Source organism: Sciurus carolinensis, chromosome 8 (genome assembly GCF_902686445.1).
Source record: "Sciurus carolinensis chromosome 8, mSciCar1.2, whole genome shotgun sequence".
Classification (NCBI taxonomy): Eukaryota; Metazoa; Chordata; class Mammalia; order Rodentia; family Sciuridae; genus Sciurus; species Sciurus carolinensis.
This window is the reverse complement of record NC_062220.1, coordinates 3,661,360-3,674,865: the sequence shown is the minus strand read 5'-3', so window position 1 is coordinate 3,674,865 and position 13,506 is coordinate 3,661,360. Positions and strand designations below refer to the sequence as shown.

The window sequence follows — 13,506 nt, the reverse complement described above, 5'->3', positions numbered from 1 at the left end:
GCGCCGCCCAGCAGGGTGCAGATGGAGGAAAGACAGGCAGCTCAGGCTCCTCATGCGGGGCCAGCTTGTCCTGGGCCTCAAGAAGGACTGGTGCTGGCGACCTGAGAGACGCGGTCTTCACAGGCCGCCCTTCGCGCACTGAACCTGACAGGATTCTGGTCTCTCTTTTGTGTTCCTCCTGCTGTTTTACTTCAAGCACGTCTCGTTTCTCGCTTGGACTACTCCAAAAATTTCCTACCTTGTTCTCTCTTTCCCAGTCCCTCTTCTGCTCTCTGAAAAGAGACCGTGACACTTTATTGCCTAAAACTTTTCAGTCATCTGCAGGGAACAGGTTGTCCCTTAGGGGACAAGTGCCTTTGCAGTGGGCCTGAGGCTCCCTGCCACCTCACATGAGGGGCTTCTGGCCACGTGACGCTCCTGAGGCCTCCTATTCTTGTCCACGCCTCTTTCTCTTCCTGTGTGTGAGCTTCCACTGGACAGCCCTTCTCCCCAGGCCAGGCCCCTGTGGCTCCGGTGAGACTCTGGCACAGGCCTTTCTGGAAGCCCGGCTCCCTGCTCTGTCTCGGTGCACCACAAGGCTGCTAAACTCCCATTTGTCCTCCCACTGACCTGGGGGCCCTTCCAAGCCAGGTGCGCTCTGTGCCTCTGTGTTTCCCCAGGGTCCAAGTAGTAACTGGCACATAACAGACACTGACTAAGTGTGACTTAGAGGTGGAAGGAAAATATAGGGATCTAACAATGACCTCTGACCCCTGGATGGAGTCAGAGTCCTCAGCAAGTTGGGAAGTGGGAACCCGGACGAGTTTGCAGTCAGTCTCCAGCCCCGCCCCAGCACGTGTGTGCGTGTGCACACACACACACACGCATGAGCTCCGCCAGATCCCAGAACGGGTCGCTGAGCTGGAGTCGGCCTGGGAGTCCCTAAGAACCAGTTGGTGCTGGGACCTTTCCCATGCCATCCGTGCGTCCACACTAAACGGGAACCAGCGTGGGTTTGAGAAGGAGGCCTCCAGGCTGCATGATCCCAGAACACTGGCAGTCAACCCAGTCGGGTTCCTTTTATTGTAAAAAAAGAAAGGTGCATTAAAGTTGTCTGGATAAAACAGCGACTTTAAGGACAGAGCCCCGGGAATGAGAACTGGGCAGTAGCCAGGCCCAAGGCCACTGGGGCCAGCTGGCCGCTTGCCTTCTCTCTCCCTTGCCTCTTCCTGCCACCAGTGGTGCCCGGCTCATTGCACGGCCTCTTTCCGCCTCCACCCTGCACACAGCCTCACTGGAGCTGCCTCCCCCGCCTGGACTCGCCTGTGGCCCTCCCGCCTTCCGTCTGCTCCCCTCTCCTGACAGACTCTTGGTCCTGGGAGGGGGAGCGGCCTGACTCGCGTCTTCAGGACTCAACCACCCGTGACCTCGTGTTCTTACTCTGGTCCTAAGGGGGCGTTGTGGAGGTGGGTTACGTCCACGTGAGGGTCGTGGGCACTTCTGTGAGACCTGAACGCCCGGGGGAGATGGAATGCCCCGGCAGCAGGAGCGCATGACCTCCAGGCCTCTCAGGTCCAGCGGGGACCTTGCGCCTCAGCAGACGGGGCTTGACGTACAAGCAGACGAGCAGAGTGCAGAAGCAAGCTGCCCCGAATCCAGAAAGGGCAGCCAGTCCTGTGGGCTCTGCCAGTGTGGCGCTGACGGGCCCTGCTTCCGGGATGGCCTGCGCTGCACGTCGGCTCTGCTTGTTACCAATGGTTTTAGGAATGGCACCGACTGCACGTGATGAAAACCCAGTCGTGAGTTTAAAGTCTCCACCGAGGAAATACTTTAAATGGGAGCCTTCCTGGTGGCCTACTCGTGTGCCACATCAGCTGTGCCCTTCTCCGCCGGTCATCCTCCAGAGGGTGGGCCTTCAGAAATGTCTCATTCTTGTGGTTTGGATCTGGAATGTCCAAAGGCTCCTGTGTCGGAGGTTCGGCCCCCAGTGCAGCGGTGTTCAGAGGTGGGGCTTTCGGGAACGAGGGGTCGAGAGCACTCTGACCGCATCAGTGGCTGAGTCCCCTGAAGGGTTCATAATCTGATGGTTTGTTGGAAGGAGATGGAGACTGCAGGGGGGGGCGCCTAGTGGGAAGAAATGTGTCTTTAGGGGTGTGCCGTGCATACCGTATCCTCATTCCCTTCCCACTTCTCTCTCTCTCTCTCTGTCTCTCTCTCTCTCCCCTCAGTGGCTGTCATGAGCTGAGTACCTTTCCTCCATCAGGCCCTTCTGCCATGATGTTTTGCCTCCCCTCAGTCATTGCAGCAGTGGAGCCAGCTAAGAACTGAAACCTCTGAAATTGTCAGCCAAAATAAATCTTTCCTCCTTTAAGCTGTTTTCCTCAGGCATTTTGTCACAGCAATGAAAAACTGACTAACACACTAATTCTCTGTGGACTTCCATCTCACATCCTTTCTGAGATGTGGCTCAGGCCAGGCTAGCTCCCCTGGTGTGCCACGTTTACACAAATACGGTCCTTATCAGCATTTGTCTGAGCCTGTGTGTAAAGGGATGTAACTAATGTGGTACCCATGCTTTTCCTCCATTGCATGAGGACCCTAGGCTAACTTGGCTTGGTAGCATATTTTATAAATGAATTTGTTCCAAGTGGGAAGGTGGTTGAGTGTTGGAACCAGAAGCCACTGAAGGAGTGGTCTCTGGTGTCAATTCAAGCTCTCGTGGAGAAGCTGAGGAATCAGAGCATTAAATGCTTTGGAATAAAAGGCTTCTTGGGCCCATGGTCAGGTGCCATCTCTTTTGACTTCCTCTGGAACTTAGCATGGGGCTTCCTGGTGTTTCACTGGTGAACTTGTTTTGCAAAAGTTCCACAAGGCAGTCCCTTTAGGGAGGGCCCTAGACACTGACATTTTTAATTTTATTTTACTTTCTTAATGCTGTGTGATACAAGTGAAAGAGAAAGTTAATTCGCAACAGAAATCTCATTTTGTGTATTAGGAAGGTAGTTGTCCCTACTGGTTGTTCTGCGTTCCCTACTAAACCATCTCTTTTCTGTTTCTTGTGGGGTGGAGGAGATCCGCCTTCTCATCCCTTATCTCCTTATTATTTCATATAGGACGTATTCTTAATCACTCGACTGGGCTCCAACCTTCAGGACTTACGCTCCATTCTGATTTTTGGCAAACGAGACTCTTCAAAAGGACCTAAGTCCTGTGTGGCGTATGTGGCTGCCTGGGGCTGGTGCAGTGTATCTCCCTGTGGGTTTCACCTGGGCTTGCTGACGTGAGAGCCGCTTTCCTTTCTCGTCGTCATTATTCCTTTCTACCCTTCCTCCTTTTGGAAGTGACCATCTTGGTGTGGGTTCCTTGGTCCCGGGGGTCTTAAGCCATGAAGCCCTGGGTTCTAAAGATCCACAGCTGATGTAAGGAGATCAAAATGGGGGAGCTGGCTGAGCTGAATCAGGGCTGGGGTGGGGATGGAGCCCCAGGTTCTGACGGACCCCCACCTGCCGACCCCTTCCCATCGGCCACGTGCACAGCTTGAGAACCTCGGGCTGAGTGGGTCTAGCCGAGGCTTTCCTTCTGCTGATCTTATTTCCATCCTCCCAGGGCAGCTGCATCAGCGTTTCTGGTTCCCCGTGACCTCTCTCAGTCATTTGTAAACTGGGACCATACGACTCCGTGCCCTGTGTCTGATCCCTTCACTGCTAGGTGCCTTCCGGCCCTCAGTCCCGCTGACACTAGCGAACCCTCCCATTGTCGTGTTATTCTGTGTGCCGAGACCTGGGATGAACAGATGAGAAGGCGCCCCAGGAGAGCTCGGGAGCGGTGAGCAGGGCCAGGCGGTCCTTCTGCGTGTTCCTCGGTTGACCTCGTTTCTCTCACGTGATCCTGACGCACGCTCTAAGCTGTCCACTGCTGTGCCCGTCAACATCTGAAAACTAGACCTGGAGCTTGCACGCAGCCAGCATCCGAGAGGACCTGGGATCTGCTGACAGGAAGGTCCTCTGACTGCAAAGCTCACACCTTCACTGACACGGAGGTCTCAGGGAGCCCTGGCCATGGAGGGACTCACCACGGGTCCAGGAAGCCAGGAGGAGAGGTGGACAGTGACTGTGCAGGGTCATGAGTGGTGAGGCGAGAGGTCAGACCCATGGGCTGAGGGTAGGAGGTGACCTCTGCACTGGGCACTGAGGCTCGAGGAGAAGGGGCTGGGCGCGGAGCTGGGGCTAGGGCCTGCGGGAGACTGACCCCTTGGCTCAGCCTTTGTGAAGAGCTTCTGCTTAATGCCTTCCTGAAGAGAATGCTAAGTGCTTTAGATTTCCATTGCTTTTATGTGTCTCCGACTTTAAGGGGCCCATTTGAACGTCATTTAAGCTTTCACTTACACTAATTTCCTAAGCCATATCAGATGCACTTTGCAAAGCTGGACAGCAGGAACTGTTGACTGATCCTTCTCAGAGAATGTCCTGCTCAAGCCTGTTTGTTGATTTATTTTGAGGTTTGGAGACATTTCAGTACAATGTTCTCCTGTGTGGGGAGCGAACCCCTTCCTGACCCCACTTCTGCTGAACACCCAGGCATGGCCTACAAGGCGGGTGGCTGAGGCCAGGCCAGAGGAGGCTACAGAGGGCTTCTGTGGAACATCTTTCCCAAAATACCATGGAACCCAGTATGGCAGTGGGAATATCTGAGCCACCCCCATGACATTTGTCCCCAGACAATGTGACAGTCTGTTCTGCAGCTGGCGCCAAATAGGGCTGAGCAAATAGTTCCAGAAATCTCAACAATCATAAATAAGGCGTCTGCCACGCTACTGTCACCAATGGCATCTGGCAGCATGAGGTGCCCAAGGAGGAGCGTGTGGTGTCCTGCCACTGAAGGGCAGCATGTGCAGGCCTGGCCGGGTCCAGCACAGCCTCGCTGTGCCCAGGTGTGCAAAGGTGTGATTGTTCAGGGGTGGACATGCAAAGCAGAACAGGTGAATGAGATAGTGCTACTTTGGGCTGAAACATGAGAACTTTAGAACACAACACAGCACAGCAGGTGGTCCCTCACAACTGCAGGTGGCGCCCTCTAGAAGCAGGGCTTGAGTTGGTCGTAAACCCCTATTGCAATATATCCCACTTTAGAAAGCCGACTATCAACCTTGGCATACCTACCTGGACTCCAAAGCGGAAATTTCGAGCTGGAGGGCAAACCAGGGAACTCCTAATTTAAAGAGCGTGGCGTTAGCTTGGAGAGTGGTGAGCTGGACTCAGTTGTGGGCTGCACGTTCAGCCTTTATCCAACCACACCTTGTGGCCGGGCAGATTAGCCATCCCCTCTAAGCCCAATCTCCTTATCTATAGGTAGAGAATCACAACGCCTCCTTCCCAGCATGGTCCGGAGGGTGAAATGACATAGGGTGACGATGCCCAGCTGCAGAGGGCTCTCCATATGTTCCATTTTGACTTATTTTGACTTTCCCTACTGTTTTCATCAGTTTTTTTCACCACTGTGACCAAAAGGCCTTCACGATTTTAAAGGAGGAGAATTTTGTTTGGGGCTCACGGTATCAGAGGTCTCAGTTCATAGATGGCTGACTCTACTGTTCCGGGCCCAGCTGAGGAACATGGCGTGGCAGATGGGTGGCCCAGCTCCTCAGCCATGCCCTCCAACCCCAGTCGCCACCCAGCCAATCGCATCAGAGGACTGACAACCTGCTTGGGGTGAGGTTCTCGTAACCAACCATTCACCTCTGAACTTTCTTGCACACATGAGCTTTGGGGGACACCTCACATCCAAACCGTGACACTCTACTCTCATTACAGACAAGGAGACAGAGTGGAGAACACAGTCCCCAGCACCTGGCCACCCGTTCATCCCTCTCTCCCTCCCTTCGCTCCTCCCCCCCCCCCCCCGACTCCTTCCTTTCCCTCGGTCCCCTTGTGATCTACTCCGCGTCCCCTCTCCACTTGCCGCAGGTTATACCGTGTTTTCGGGGCGCTCTGTCTGCGTTCTTCTGAAACACATTTCACGTGCCGTGTATGTTTTTGGCTGGACGGTTGGAGTTGATGTTTGGTGTGCATGTGCATTTACGTACACACACATATTTCTTACTTTCATCCCCTCAGCACCGTGCCCGTGTCTGCCCAGGCTCTGAGCGTACACGTAGTCTGTTGCCGTCAGCCTCTGCCTAGAGCTGCACGGTGCGGCCAGCCTGCCCTCCATGTGACTCCTCTCCAAGGACTGCCTCCAGGGACCTCCTCAGGCAGCACTGAAAGGCATCCGGTGAGGGTTTCCCTCTCCAGCCCGCCGAGGCTGAGAGCAGGCTTCCCGGCCTGACCAGCAGAGCTGATGGCACAGTACATGCAGGGTTGTGGGGTCTCGGCAGTGGACACGCTGCTCAGGCGGAGCCCACTGTGACCCTGGTCCCTGACAGGAGCCCCGCCCCAGCTGCAGCAAGGCCGGGAGCACTGTCTTACCCCGTGAAGACTTGCGGTGAGTAGAGGAAAGGAAAAGTGGAATCCCTTCACCTGGGGTGTGGCGGAGAATCCCTTTGAGACCCAAAGTCCCCTCATGGTGTATTTATTTAAACAGATATTTTTAGGCCCTCGCTCAGCTGCTAGGTGTTATGGACTGCAGACCACGTGAATGCTTTCAGTACTTACCAAATCCTTGTCGGTGTTCCCCAAATCCACAGGAGGTTCCTGCTTCCCAGGCACCAACCGGGGCCCATAAGGCAGCAGGGTGTTTGGAGGGGATGCTGTGGGCCTGCACGTGGCCACGGGAAGGAGGCTTGTCCCTCTGGTCACAGGCCACCGTAGATGTGGACACAAGCTGCCTGCTGACAGGCAGCGTGGACATGGGACTGTCTTGGTTAGCACAGATGTTTCTACTCCTAAGAGTCATCTGCTGGGTTGTCAGCAAAATGCATTAGGGATTTTCCTCTGTGGTCTTTCCTTTTGTGGATTTGGGGGAGAATACTCGGCCTTGATACTGGAAGATTCTTCTCCTGTTGAATTTGCAACCCTGAATGTGTGGACACACTTTGATTGTAACAGAGCCCCTCTGGGCCAGGATGGGTGACCTTTCTCTGCAAAGAGCCAGGCCATACGTGTTTTGCACTTTACAGGCCTCATGTCCTTTGTCACAAGTCCCACCACTGCCTTGCGGTAGTGCAAAAGCAGCCACAGACCATACGTCTGAACAGCCACAGCTTCATCCAGTACAACTTCAGTTACAAAACAGGAAGGGGGCTGGTTTGGGCCCGGCCGCCGTCTGCGGGCCCTGTTGCCATGATGTGCACCCACTTGCTGTGTCGGGAACAGCATGAACTCAGTAGGTCTCATAAGGCAGCCCAGCTCCTGTCTCTTCCCAGAATGACCCGCCACGTCATCCTTTCAGAACCACTCTGAACACACCTGCTAGGAAAGTGGAGGAAGACCAGGAATCGCACTGGACAGTGTCAGCTCGGTCCTGCCTTCCAGAACCTGAAGCAGTGGCCACCTCCATGAGACTCAGCTGTTTCTCCTTCCTGTAGATGAAATCCAGAGGGGAGAAGTCCAGGATGCTGTGCTGCACTTCCACAAGGGCTTCAGGCTCCTCTTGTTGCCTCCCACAAACCCCACACACGACTGGGTGGAAAGATGGAAGCCAGAGAGAGAGGACGTGAAACAGCGTCATTGGGACAGAATCTGCTACAGATGCCTCTCCATACAGCCTGTCATGATTGACTTGTGTGTCAGCTCACCAGGCTGTGGTACCGAGGTTTTGGTCTATACCAGTGGAGATGTTGCTGTGAAGTTTTGCTGACGTTGTTTTAAGATGAAAGTATCGTTTAAACCCATGGATGTTGAGGAAAGCAGGTCCCTCCGCCGTGTGGGTGGGCCTCCTCCAGGCAGTCAAAGGCCTTCAGAGAAAGACAGAGGACTCCCAAGGAGGGAGGGATCCTGCAGCAGATGTGTAAGCCGTTCCTTAATCGACCAGCCAACCCATCAGTCTCTGTCTCCCTCCCTCTCATATGCATGTCCTTTGGCTCTGTTCTCTGGAAAGCCCTGACTCACACACCAACCCTTCATCAGAGTGCTCCAGCAGGGGCCCCTTCTGGCTCACAGGGGCTGGTGGTATGTCCTGTACTCATGACACTGTCCCATTGTGGAGCAGCCAGAGTCTGGGTGTTGAGGACCACAGCAAGCTACCCAGAGGGGTATGCCTGTGAGCTCACTGCAGCTCCACGCTCTTGTTATTCTTCTTAAAATAAACAATTTGAAAATGAAGGAAGCCCCTCATCAACTGGGCGTGATGCCCTAGGCTTTCCCACTTCTAGTTCAAGAGATTTACCACCGGGCAGGCGTGGCTCAGCAGCTGAGGGCTTGCTTGACATGCGTGAGGCCCTGGGTTCCTTCCCCAGACCTCAGGAAAAAGGAGAGAGCAATTTGCCACTGATGCTCTTAACAAGGAAGCACCACTGCACCCTCCTCTAGGGGATGGACTGAGCCGGATGTGGGGCGGCGGCTCTAGCTGGGCTTTTAGGAACTCCACAGAAACTCCTCGGCAGCCATTCCCGTGGGATCCACACACGGCCAAGGGCAGAGGCTCGCTGCCTTCTGTTTCTTTCCCTGACCTTCTCCCTCCACACAGCTTCTGCCTGGCTGCCCACTGTTCCTCACCTGAGTGTGCAGCTCTTAAATATGGACTGTCAAGGTCAAACCAAAGCAGCCTCCACATGCAAATGGTAGCTCTTCTGTTAGAGGTTCGGATTTCCAGGCAGGTCAGTGGTTGGAAAGCTGACCCTTAGTTTGGGAACCTTAGCCACCTTTCATCTCCCTTGGGAATTTCCAGTGGGGTCTTTTTTTTTTTTTAATTTCGACTTGTTTCTTTGGGCCCTGTGACTCCTCGCCACCCCACACTTTTATTTTCAGGGAATTGTAAATGGGAGTAGCTTCTCTTGCAGATGGTGAATACTAAAATCTTGAGACTTCCCAGATCGTACCCTCAGGATATGCTGATCTCTACCTTATGCAGATCACCTGGCATGCCTGCTGCTTGTAGGGGCTTTGCTGTCTGCACAAAGTAGGTGCTCCATAAGTGCTTGCTGATTAAGTGATGCTTGAAGCAAAGTCTTGCAGCTGACAGGCTACTTGGGCAGGCGAGAAGGAATCTGAGGAGACATTGCTTCAAGCAGCAGAGGAACCCAGGTGTGCACGTTTGCAAACAAACCTGATTAGCTGTGCCCATACCAGCAACTCTGGTCAGACGGCTCCTGGAGTGGACAGCAGGTGGAGGCTGTGTTGGCCAGCCTAGTGAGATGACCAAGCCTCCATCCTCTGTAAGGCCCAGCAGAGGCGTCCGAGCATCCTAATAGAACTGGTCAGACATGCTGGCAAAAATGGGAGGGGAGAGGCCAAGAGAGGGGTAGTGGCATCTCCTTTTGGCATATGGTCAGCCCCATGCCAGCTGACTCCAGGTGCCCAGGCCCAGTGAGCACAGCAATGGGCTCTCATGGCTGGCAGGCCCTGTGTAGTCCTTGCTACTTGCTGCTCTGAAATTCCTTCCGTGAAGAAAGAAAGTGGCTCTACTCACAGGCACTCCATCAAGTTGGACTCCTCCTGGACACAGAGGGAGGGGGCACCTGGGGATGAGGTCTTTGCAAGATCCTCTGGGCCGCCTGACCTTTAGCAGAAGCTGGTCAGTCAGGCTTGAGCTAGGAGCCTCAGTCTTGTTGAGAATTTGGGAATTAATCTCCTGCCAGGCACTTGGGAAGTGTTGGCAGAAACACAGGAAGAATGTGTGTGTGTGCACACGCGTGCAAGAGGAGTCTTGATGAAATAACTGGATGTCAGCGCCAACTCTGCCATCGGCAGCTGGATGCAGGAGGCTGGAAGGGTTCCTCACAGTCAAATGGTGCTCGGAGCAATCATTATGAGCTGTCGTGTTCTCCAAATGGTCACACGCAGAGTTCTGACCCCAGGACCTCAGAGTGCGCTGTATTTGGAGACAGCATTTCTACAGAGGAAATCAAGTTGAAATGAGGTCATCAAGTGCCACTAATCCCATCTGACTCATGTCCTTAAAGAAGAGGCGGTCAGGACACAGGGCATGACCACAAGAAGACACAGCATGATGCCATCTACACGCCGGGGGGCAGAACTTAGAAGACCCAGTACCCTGGCTTCAGTTCCAGCCTCCAGAATTTTGAGAGAATAAATTTCTGTAGTTCCAGCTGCCCCCTCTGGGGGCTTGGTTACAGCAGCTCAAGGAGACGATCTGAGTACTAAGAGACTTTTAAGGATGAATTAGGGTAATGTACATAGTGAGCTCAGTGTCATTCTGGGGCAGACTGGGCAAATACTTCTACTGTTGTGTAGTCTACTCTTCGGGCATCGTGGATAGTGCCATATGGTGGTTTAGGGCCTGGACTGCTGAGGTTCAAGTTTGGGTTTGGCTGTGTAACTCTGCATGACCTTGGGTTTCATATCAAATTCTCTAAATATCTCCCTCTATGTAAACTGGGGGAACGGCAGTGGCTGCCCGCAGAGCTGCTGGGGCACAAGGTCAGGTGGCAGCGCCTGCCACTGGCAGATGGCCATTCCTGCTGCCGTCACCGAGGAGAGTGAGGACCCTGCCCCTTCACTAACCAGGTGCACATCCCGGCCCCTCCTCTGTGCTGGACACTGGAAGGGCAGGCAGAGGACACCCCGTCCCCCTGGGCTGCACGCCTGCACTGCCTGAGATGCCTTCCCTGCAGTCTGTGGGCGCCGCAGACCATGATATTGCTGTGTGCTGCTCTCACCAACTCTCCTGTAGCCTCCTTCCTTTCCCTTCGCTCGGCACCACCCTGGGGCAACATGCCCTTACTGGCCTGGCTGACCTTTACAAGCAGAATCAAGAGTGTAGCAAAGTTGGCAGCTGGGAATCTGCTGCCGGGAAAACCCAGTAGGGAGCTTCTGAGTGGCCCTTCCTGGCCTGGCCCTCCACCGGTCAGTCTCGCACGTTTCCTCCCGAGGGCTCTTGATGACAGAACTGGAATGTGGGGGAGCTGGGGCAGGGTCTGGCTGGGCCGACTTCCATGAGATCTGAGGCCGGGAGGACATTCCTTGGAAGTGCCATGTGTGACTTCACAATGTCAGCAGACTTTTCAGGATATCCACATTCATGTTAGAGGCCAAATGTTTTCAGCTCTTTACCGAGAGGTAAAATGGGAAGTGTCCAAAGGGGTCTCATCTGTTCCCACTGACACGGCTGGCCATTCCTGCAGCACCACCTCCTGGTTTCCATGGCGGTGCTGGGAACAGTGGAGGGAAAGGTCACAGGTCCCTTCCCATCTGCGCCTGCCCACCCACTGCCACCCCTGTCCTTGGATACCAGTCCTCATCTGCAGAGGACTAGCAGTGACCCCTCTCTGAGTTGTCACAGGGGTGGCTCGGGGTTCATCCCACCCCAGGGTGTAAGAGGAATCTCTGGGGACAGCGCAGTGTTGAGCCTGAGATTGTGAAGGTGTGCCATGGGGCAGGGCTGCTGATGACACTGACTGCAGCCCCAGGGGCCGGCTGGGTTGCTGGTATGTGAAGGAAGAGCAGTGGTCACCTTGCTGCCTGGCCCTCCTTTCTGAGTCTCAGTGTTGGTTTGCCCAAGGACCTCATGCCACCAGGGCTTCCAGGGCCCACAGGGTGACCAGGGTGGGGCCAGGTCCTTCCGATGTGAGGCTGTGACTGTATGAAGACCTTGAGAGTCTGCCCCCCACCCCAACTTACTGGCACCCACCCTTCAGTCAAGACTGATAAACACTCAGGTGCCAGGCATCGCAGCAGCAGGGCCACAGAGATGTGTGACAGACTGCACCCCTCTGCTGTGGCACCCCAGAGCTTACAGCCCTGCAGGAAATCTCACCCAGCTCGAAAAAGGCGAAACACGACCCTCCCTGGGTGGCCAGAGTTTTATGTGGGGCTTTCCTCTCCTGCACGGCTGGGCCAGGCAAGCCACTGGCTTCCCCTGGAACCTGTGCCATGTGAACACACAGAGCAGAACCAAGTGCAGCCTGCACGGAGGCGGCTACTCCTCTTTATGATTTGGATTCGTCTGCCAACTCCAAAGGACACAGTGCCTTGGACTTTGCCTGTTTTCTGTTTTTGTAACAGACTTGGGGGTCACTGTGAAGGAGCTGAACTGTGGGAAGGAAAGTGAAGGGATGCTACTCCACTTGCTTCTTCTCTGTAAGAACTACTCTGGTCTCTGCTGCGGTGCAAAGAGCACGATGATACAAGCCCGGCCACAGGGCTGACTGTAGAGCACCTACTAGTGGCCAGTGTGGAGGTGGGCAGCTCTCCGGTCACCAGACACCAGGAGCTGGCTGGGCGGATGGAGAGGCGCCCAACCTGGAGGTCTAGAGTGTTGGCAGAGGTCCAGGGCACACACAATAGGGCCACAGGAGTTGGGGGTCACAAGATGATCCCACCTGCAATCCCCTGGCCCTTCATGGATCCCCTAGGTCCCCTTCTCCCTTCTCTACCCACTGAAGGTGTCAGTCAGGTGTAGGCAGCAGAGTCCAGGTGTGGCAGGAGCCCTGGGTCAGTCCAAGATGGAGGCCCCAGGCATCAGGCCGGCTTGCAGGGCTGTCTCCTGCTCTGCTTGAGCTCAGGGTGCAGCAGGGAGCCCAGTGTCCTCCAAGGTCATTGCACAGGCCAGGCCTTTGCCTTTCTTTTCTCTCTTAAGGGCCAGGAGAGACAGCCTGCGGTCCGGGCTGATCCTCCAGGGGAAATGTAGCTTCTTTGACTCTAAAGATGGAACCAAGTTTTCTGGATTGTAAGGGAAACAAAGGCCAAGGACCCCACCAGCCAGCCTTCCTGCAAACCCACTGGGCAGACAGAGGATCCCTTCCCCGGTAAACACCCCTTCCTCCTCAAAAGCACCAGCTACTTTGCAGCAGCAAAACACAAAGACCATCCCCTGCGCCGCGCTGTGCCCCCCGCCCAGGTGTGAGCTGTCCGGGGCGCTGCTGCGGCCCAGGCTCGGCCTCCCGGGCGCGGCGGCCGGACACGCCGGGCTGCGGCGGGGCTCGTGGAGCGTGGGCGTGCGTCCCCCCGCGGTCCCCCCGGTGGTGGCCCCGCGGCCCCCGCCCCGGCCAGCCCGGCGGAGCGCGGCCGGAGCATGCGCCGTGCGCGGCCGGGAGGCGGCGGCAGCGCACGCCCGGGCCCTGCCTGCTCCCGGCCGCCGGTTGCTAAGCAGTTATTGTTTCTGTGGCGATCGCGGAGCTGATGCTAATTGGAGAAGCCCCCAGCAGCGGCACCTCCGTCGCGCCCTCGCCCTGCCCCTTGCGTTTCCAGAGGGACTAGGCAGCCCGCCGGCCCCCGCCCCCAGGCACCCTGCGCCCGGGAACTATGGACTAGGCTGCACCCGCCTGCGCCGGGTTCCACTCTGTAGCTCCACACTCGCCTCGGCCCCTGCCCCGCGGTGGCCAGCGCCCCGGCCAGACCATGACCACGGCCAAGGAGCCCGCGGGGAAATCGGCCCAGCAGCAGGAGCAGGTAACGCGCGGTGCCTCGCGTG

At 55.7% G+C, this 13,506-nt stretch overlaps 1 protein-coding gene across 6 annotated transcripts in view; it reads left to right on the top strand.

Moving 5' to 3' along the window:
- Positions 1–13,506, top strand: part of Dpp6 (dipeptidyl peptidase like 6) — an 872,193-nt gene that overhangs the window by 405,408 nt on the left and 453,279 nt on the right. The window contains exon 1 of one of the 6 annotated variants that reach the window (XM_047560557.1): positions 13,130–13,484. The exons of the other annotated variants lie outside the window; for them this stretch is intronic. Within the exon in view, the coding sequence (XP_047416513.1) occupies positions 13,434–13,484 (51 nt within the window). The 5' untranslated portion in view covers positions 13,130–13,433. Of the gene's footprint in view, positions 1–13,129; positions 13,485–13,506 lie in introns of those variants that run through there. 6 annotated transcript variants of the gene reach the window in all.